Genomic DNA, 8,828 nt, shown 5'->3' on the forward strand with positions numbered 1-8,828 from the left:
TCAGCTAGTATACGTATGTACGTACAACATACAGCTAATTAAGTGAAGATAAAAAAAAAAGAACAAAAAAAAAAATAAGCCGCTGCTGATTCAATGTCGATGTGTCATATCTATTTCTACAAACCCTAAAATACGATCTCTCTTTACGTTTAATGAATGTGAATACGTAACAACATTTGTTAGACAAGTGTTATTAGTATTTATTATAAATAGTACTTGGATTAAAAAAAAAAATAATGTATGGTCTCTCGCGCATCCACGAATGCGCGTCGGGTCGATGGCGGATCGAGCAAGCAGACAAGAGAGAAAGAGAGAGAGAGAAAGAGAGAGAGAGAGAGAGAGAGAGAGAGAGCGAGAGAGAGAGAGAAAATATGCGATAGAAAAGTAAAGCCCCTCCGTATATAAAGCGCAACCATTACTGGAACACCTTTGAATATATCCGATCCGATCCGATCATGTCCGATCCGTAATGGAAAAAGAAAAATGCATAGTTTCCAATTAACGGATTTTATGACGTAATATTATTCTAAATTTGAACGAAGACTTTTTGAGGATGAAAGAATAAGAATTTTCGTTAATCTCTGTTATTATGATTCTTTTCTTTTTAATTGATTTGTGAAATACCGAGACATATATATATATATATATATATATATCTTTTTCGACAGCCTAACGCAATTCTGACATTACGTTATATTCTTTTTTTCAAAATCTTTCCATAACGTTAACGGAAAAAAAATTATGCCATCGCATAATCAAAATGATTAAATAAGACATGTGAAAGGAATAAAAAACAGAAGAAAAAGTGAGAGAGAGAGAGAGAGAGAGAGAGAGAGAGAGAGAGAGAGAGAGAGAGTGGGAGGGAGAAAGAGGAAGAGTGTGCAAGGAAATGTGAGAGAGTGGGGCAAATATGATGACGCGTTATTCGTGGGTGCAACTAATCGAGCAGTCTCGAAGAACGCAGCTACATCTCGTATATAAATCTTAAAGATTAAATAATCCTTCGCATAAGTACCAATTAGACAAGCAAAATTAAGGTGTTTATAAAAAGTATAACAAAAAAAAAAATGGAAAAAAAATTAAAAATACAAAAAAGAACGAAGTAAACGATCGATTTGAGGTTACGCGGCAAATTTAAACGGTATTCATGCATGAACTAGACGGGGAAATGTTGCCAAAACAAAAATATTTGCATTATGCGTTACTATAAGAGAGTTGCACGAAACGGAAATCCATGGAATTTCTTTGGTGAGCGCGATTAATTCGATTTTTTCTGTGGGAGTTAACATTATTTATTAATTATTCGGTTTTTTATAATTAATCAATTAATTTTTTCGATTTAATCTGAACAATGAACGGCGTTTACAAAAGAAACTAAAAAAACAAAGATCGTTCAAGTTGTTTGCTATCTATCGTGAATTTTTTTAACGAAACTTTTTTCGAACATATACGCGTTCTCTTCACTTTTTTTCGTAGTTTACTATTCGATCGAGATAGAAAAAGAAAAGAAAGAACAAAAATAAGTTCTTAATAAGATTAATTTAACGATTAATATAAAAAAGAACAATATCGCAAGCGCCGTCGGTGCAAGATTTTTATCGATCGCGCAAAACTTTATACTGATTAACATATTAACAAGCAAAAAAAAAAAAAAAAAAAAAGAGAAATATTTTCACAAAACGAAAATTCTCTTCTTCTTTTCTTTTTTAATTCTTATTATTTTTCTGAATAGGAAAATCTCGCGAACGAAAGAAACTCCGCGTTAACGTTTCCGTAGTGTCCAAGAATGCGCGACATTTTCTTTCCCAGCGAAATTTTTCCCGACAATTCTTTGTCCGTAGTACCACGAATACATTAGCAAAAGTATATTGCTTCGATGCTACACTTGAAGTTAAATAATAATAAAATATAATAATAAAAAAAGAAAAAGAGAGATATCATAAGAGACATACACAAAAGGGACAAGGAACTCGAGAAGCGAAGAAGAACGTACTACATCAATTGTTATTGTTATAATTATAATTATTATTATTATTATTATTAATTATTATATATAATTAATATTATTATTATATCATCACTGTTTGTATTACAAGTATAATTATTACAAAATATCTCTGAATTAGTAAGATTTCAAACGAGATTATATATATATATATATATATATATATATATATATATATATATATACGCTAAAGAAAAAGAAAAATAAGAAAAACAGGAAAAAAAAGAAAAAAAAAAAAAATTCAAATATCTTGAATGTAAGAAGTAGCGCGCGGCCATACGATAATTCACTTTATATTTCTACATTAATAATATTTAAAATACACATAATAACTTTAGTGAGAAACGGAAATTTTCCATTCCGGATGAATAAATAAATGAAAATAAAATAATAAAGGTATATATATACGTATATACACGTACATATATATATACATATATATATATATATATTGATAAAACTTTGAAAAAAATGAGAAATAAAAGGTATGACGTATGTCTGTATACATGTGTACAATAGCCTATAATTTTTCATGTTGTTGTACGAATTTTTAAGTTTATATTAAAATATTTTGTGCATTCATAAAAAAAAAATACCAATACTCGTCTCGTAATGAGTCTTCATGCCTTACCTCCGTATTCCATCTTCTTAGATTACGTGGTTTATAATACTTTAGGCTTGAAAATATTCTAATACTCATTCCCTTTTTCCATGATAGTTATTTATTTTTCAGCATAATGTTTCAATATAGAATTTGTTCTTGGAATTCATCGATGAAGATCATAAGGTTCAAGAAGGTTCGTTTATATAAAAAGAAAATGCGAAGAACAAATTTATATCAATAACCTTTATTTACTGCTACATGCAAAATGCTACAACTTATACGTTGCATATATAAATATGCCTTTTACGATAAAACCTATAACACTTTCCTAGTTTTCTTTTGTCCCAGAACGATACACCGAGTAAATCGAACGAATCATCTCTTGGGAGTAATCAAAAACTCCTTTTATTCATTTTTACTTTTATTATTTATTTTTTTCTTTATCATTTATTTCTAAAAAACAATTGAAATCCCCAAAGTCTCTCTCTCATTTTTGTTTCCTCTACCTCTCACTCATATATAATCGTATATCTGACGATATCTTGCATCATCTTCATCAAAGGGGATACTCAATGAATATGCGAAGCTTATTTAAAGAAAAAAAAAAAGGAATATGAGTGTGACATTACTTTTGAATAAACATATATATATATATATATATATATATATATATATATATATATGTTTATAATATATATAATAAACAATAAACGTGTAAATATAAGTGTACAATGACTTTGTTTCTTTTTAAGAGAAAAATGGCTATTTACACGATCATCGTGTCGTAAGTTAATTGAATGAGTAGAATCCGACGATGATGATTATTGACCAAAGTTGATAGCCGGAAGGATAGTTTGTGAAAGTACATATACACATACATATATGAGCGAACGATCGATCGAAAGAGCGAGCGAACAAAACAATAAGTTTTCTCGATAAAAAGGATTGTGTAGTTGCTATTACAATATTAATAATGATATCCAAGAGAAGGAAGAGTCGCCAGTTAACGTTCTCGAATGAACATTATATATGTTCAAACGTGTTTCATTAATCAGAGACAACATTGAAGAAGAAAGGAAGGCTCGTAGTAAAAAAAATCAATGCTATCTGCATTCACGAGTTGATTGGAAAAGAGGATTAGTCCGTAGCTTCGTGAAATTTAAAATAATGAATCTTCATAGCTCTATTGTTAGGATACTTGATATTGCAACGAGGACAGGTCGCATTAACGGCACCTTCGACAACATAAGTGGTAAGATCAGTTTCCCTATGAAAATTACTGTTGTTATCAGGTTCATAAGCTGTTCCATGTACAGACAGCATATGATTAGCTATCTCTTCTCTGCTCCAAACGTGACGATTGCAGAGTTTGCAGCAGAGAATCATTGCTTTGTGCGGCAAACTTTCAGTCTTCAGAGACTGCGATTGAGCCGAATACGTAGGGTTACAGCTGCCTGTGGTGCAACGACTTTTTGGATTGTTTCTATGCTTTACGGAGAAGTGTTGTCTCAAATTTGACAATGCCGAGAACTGTTTACCGCACAAATTGCACGAAACTCGACCATCAGCGCTTGGTATGGGAACGCACTCATTTGTTGATATTTTACCGATCACTTTTATTACTCTTGGTTTGTGGATCAGTTGTTTGTGTTTATATAAAACACTCATGTTCGGAAATATCTTCTTACACAAATGACAAGTAACCGGTTTCTTACCGACATTGGTTAAATTTAAAGTAAATTCCTTCGCAGCATCTTCTTCTAATTCAAAAACTGTTTTCTTTGATTTGTATTCCTCGCTGGAAATTCGTCGAGTACTACTATTCTGTGCTTGATTAGACCGTAATGAAGCCTGTAAGTCACTGTGGAAAGACATTCTATGTCGTTGCAATGATTGATTGCTACTGAAGATTTTTCGACAAATGTTGCAGAAGAATTGAGCGTTCTTTCTACCGAGCGATTGGAACTTCATCGAAGCTACCGTGTTTGCTTTATGAAGCTTTTTGTGTTTTGTCAAGACTTTCTTAGAACTGTAATGTTTACCGCATATATCACAAGGGAAAGTTTGCTTTTGTAAATCGCTCAATATCGGATTCGCTTTATGCCAATCCATATGTGTTTTTAAACTCTTCTGATCAGGAAAAATATTGGTACATAACTGACATTGAAGTTCATCACCTGAAAAACTTTTCTCTGGTTTGTTACGAGCACAATGGACATCCCACAGATGTTTCCTTAATTCAACTACATCTTCGAATTTGCCATCGCATACTTGACACTGGTAATTGTTCTGTGGCTTCGTAGGTGGTGGATTAGGAAAAGATTTTCTTGCTCTAGCTGGACGTTCGGGCGATGTAACAACTAAACTACGGACGCTGCCTTCAGTAGGAGAGAGCGAAGTTGCAGTTTTAATCTCATTGTTCAAGAAGGATCGAGTGTACAAACGCGAATTTGCTCGGTTGTGCCAGCCTCGATGGATCTTTAACGAGGCTTCCTCTAAAAAGACTTTACCACAAATATCACACTCTTGATTACCAGATTTATCTCCGTGAGCACTCCTACAATGGAGATCCAAATTAGCTTTGAAAGTAAATGTTTTAGGACACTGACGACACATCAGCATGACTTTCGTTTTGTGATCAAGTCTCGCATGACGTTCGTAAAGCTCTTTAGTTTTGAAGGATAATGAGCAACGTATACAAGTAAAACGTGCTTTGCTGTCCTTGTGAATATTCCTAAAGTGTCTTCTCAGATTCGGATAATTGGAGAATACCTTTCCGCATATGTTACATTCGTTTCTTCGTTCGCCAGAATCCGAGATCGCACTTGCGTTAATAGAATTCATTCCTTGTGAATTATCGTCGAGTCGTTCATATTCAACGCAAGAACTATTAGCATTTCTTTCTTGTGGATCTTCGATACCATGATCTTTCATATGAATTTCTAAAGCACCAGCGCTGCTAAACATACTACGGCAAATAACGCACGAATATATCTTTACTTTTAGATGAAGGTTTTTATGTTCAGCCAATTTGGCTCTCGTAGTAAAATCCTGATCACAAAGATTACAAACGTATCGTTGACCATCGACGCTTCGTCTCGATACCGTAGCTTCCTCGTTGTCACTCCACGATTTTAAAGGACTTTGTCCACGATGAGGCGACATAATTTGATTACTAGCAACCGGCCGATGATGTTGATCCACGTTCATCAGCCGATGCTTCTCGTGATGCGTCAGATAATCACTCGGTGATCTGAACTTGGCGTTACATTCGAAACAAACGAATTCTTTCTTCTTATGATCGATAGTGATATGATTATGAAATTTTTTAAAGACAAGATAAGTCATACCACAATGAATACATCTGTAACAAGTTCTTACTTCCGGTGATAACCTGATACAGATTACACGATGCTTCAACAGATTAGGTTTGTATCTGTAAATCATGCCGCATAAATCACAGGCGTGATTATGCGCTGGATCGCCATTCTTGTACGGTCCAAAAATAACCCTATTCATCTGAGATGTTTTCGGCAACATTTCTTTCTTCGGACATGGTAAAGGTGCCATAGGTTGTAACTTGGGTGGAGATCTCATTGGTGACATCATTTCTTCGTATTGTTTATCCGAATGTTTTGACAAATGACTTAATAATTCTTTTCTGTTTGGCATCGGTCGTAAACACATGTTACAAGTGAAATACTTTTCGTCTCCTTCCTTAGGTATAACTAACGCGATTTTCATAGCACACTCGAAGGATGCACTGCAATGTAATTTGTACATAGAACGATCAGAAAATTCCGTTAAACATGCGATACAAGTGTATGGTCTTAAGTCTGGCATATGTTGACGAATATGAGAAAGCGTATTTCTTCTATCGATAAAAGTTTGCTGACACGAGTAACACGAGAATGTCTTCAGTTGGCTGATTATATTTTGTTGTACCTCCGTCAATGGTGCATCGTTCTCCATACTCGTTAATTCGTCTTCCACATCTTCAATCGATTCTTCTTCATCAACAGACATCGACTTAGATAACTCTTTATTTTCGCATTCGTCACTATGAAATCTTTGCATGTGTCTTATATATGTGTACTTAGAATGTAGATTTATCTGACAATGAGTACACTTTTGTTTATAAACACGAGTACCTCGAAAATGCGTATGAGGACCACGTTTCATCTTCTTCCTACTGCTTGGAGTAGCTGCATTTGATTTTTGAGTCGAATCAGCTTCCATAATTCTGTCTTCTTTACTAGCAATCGCCATTGGATTCAATAGTAATTCATTATCAGTAACTGATTCTATTTCTATTGTACAATCAGTATCATAATCATCTTCTGGTTCAGTTTTTATCGATACACCATAAAAATGTTTATCCAGTTTATGCTCCTCCCTGTCTGCATTCTTCGATGCAATTGGCTGAAAAGCTTTAGATTCCTTATCTTTACGTGTCTTGTCAATTTGTACTCCTGTCCGAGCTTCATCTTTAGAATAAAGTTTACTCCCAGACTTTACATGATTAATGACACACTGAAATGAACATTAAAAAGAAATTGAGAGGAATATTTTACATGACAGAATTTTTTTGTATTTGAACTTACAGAGCTTGATTCATTGTTGGATTCAGATATTTTAGCGTTATCTTCGCAGTAATCTATGTCCATAGGTTCCTCTTTTATATTTACAACCTGTTTAATAAAAAAATAATCTCGCATTAAAAATATTTTCCTCCAATATCATCAAATCAAAGAATAACTATAATTATACCACTGGGTTTGCCTGTGGATGAGTTTCCAGCCATTTCTGTAATTTGTCCTGAGAACGAAAACAAGTTTCCTTGTAGCTGTACCACTGATTTACATTGTTTACACATGATGAACATATCAATGTAGATACTTTGTCGGTAGACAAAATCTGAAACAAAATACAAATATATAAGTTAGGAATATATTTTATTTCGATTAAGTAATCTTTATATAAATTATCTTGACATGTTCTCTTACAAAATCCTATTATCCAACAGTATCAGATACAGAAAAAATGTATCACTCATTTGTAAACTTTGAACAAAAAGAAAAAAGCAACATATGAATGCACTATACCAAAGAAGAACCATGGGGCATCAATGTGTTTTTCATTTCACTAATAATCCTATAAAAAAGCGCTACCCAGTTCTTAAGAAACTATTGTATTATCATAAATATTTAATCACGATTCACAAGATAAAAAGCATTATTAAGTGGTTCTTACATCGCCCGCCGTGAACATAACCTCCAAATGAGAAAAACCAAATTCGTTCGACATACGACATCGCACATTATAATTCGCCAACATAAAATCGATCTCATCCATATTTGAACGCGCGATAAAAAGTAAAACGAACCTGAAGTGATAGGCATGCCTGTATTTTAGTAACGAGTGGCACACCAGCAGAGGAATCTTGTGCCCCGAAGATCGACGATTTTGGTTCTTCAACAGATAGACACAATCTGCACACGTTTTCAACGTTCGATAGTTCAACTATGTCGTCCATCGTGGACGGCAAAATTTCTTGGTGCTTTTTGAAGCACCACTCGAACCGCCACGAATCCGTCTCCTCCTTAGGGCCAGGTTAGGGACGCAGAGTTTTGTTTGTAAGTCGACATTTGAATATGGAATCGAGCGGTCCCTTTCAAAGCGTTCCTTCCATTTACTAGTAAGAACCAGTCAGAACGCTTTCAATACCATCGTGATGATGTGCAATACGAGTATGATATGGCAGTGCTGCCATCTGAAGTAAGAATATAAATTAATAGATTAAAACTTAATACACGTCGAACTATTTTTGACGTATCCATAGTAAGAAAAAAATAGCATACGACGATCATTTTGAAAAGAGAAAATGTATTTGTTATATAAAAAGCAAAATGAAACCAATATTTGTAATTTTTTGATCATTCTTTATTCTTCGACCTTACATTATCATACATTGTTATCTTTTGTACACGTTTAACATACACTTTGTATATTTACAATTTATATGTATACCTTATAATTTATATGATGCACATTTCTTTTGTCCAGATACAACATGCTCGTATTCAACGATGGATTTATCATAAAATTAATAAAAACGAGATCAATAAAATTATTCGTATATTTGACTTGTTAAAAAAATATTTAAAAAATCTTAATCATCATCTATACTATTCATTTGAGCAAATGTCCGTGTTTAAA

General features: G+C 33.4%; 1 protein-coding gene across 2 annotated transcripts; it reads right to left on the bottom strand.

The window, feature by feature from the left end:
* Positions 1-2,837: 2,837 nt before the first annotated feature.
* LOC124946481 (zinc finger protein 62-like) lies at positions 2,838-8,780 on the bottom strand. 2 transcript variants are annotated; one of them, XM_047487220.1, is made up of 4 exons: positions 7,996-8,780; positions 7,380-7,526; positions 7,214-7,300; positions 2,838-7,142 (listed from the first exon to the last, which is right to left on the bottom strand). In XM_047487220.1, exons 1-4 carry the CDS (start codon positions 8,143-8,145, stop codon positions 3,747-3,749), a joined length of 3,780 nt encoding a protein of 1,259 aa, XP_047343176.1. In that variant the 5' UTR covers positions 8,146-8,780; the 3' UTR covers positions 2,838-3,746. The 2 variants fall into 2 exon arrangements, with proteins under 2 accessions (XP_047343176.1, XP_047343177.1); XM_047487221.1 differs by lacking the exon at positions 7,996-8,780 and adding an exon at positions 7,616-7,646.
* Positions 8,781-8,828: the final 48 nt, after the last annotated feature.

Source organism: Vespa velutina, chromosome 2, assembly GCF_912470025.1.
Source record: "Vespa velutina chromosome 2, iVesVel2.1, whole genome shotgun sequence".
Lineage (NCBI taxonomy): Eukaryota > Metazoa > Arthropoda > Insecta > Hymenoptera > Vespidae > Vespa > Vespa velutina.

Excerpts from the sequence above, each read along its gene's own strand:
- LOC124946481 (XM_047487220.1), bottom strand. The coding sequence starts at position 8,145 with ATGGACGACATAGTTGAACTATCGAACGTTGAAAACGTGTGCAGATTG. Across the intron at positions 7,527-7,995 it reads AGGCATGCCTATCACTTCAG|ATTTTGTCTACCGACAAAGT; the intron begins GTTCGTTTTACT and ends ATTTTGTTTCAG. Across the intron at positions 7,143-7,213 it reads CCAACAATGAATCAAGCTCT|TGTGTCATTAATCATGTAAA; the intron begins GTAAGTTCAAAT and ends TGTTCATTTCAG.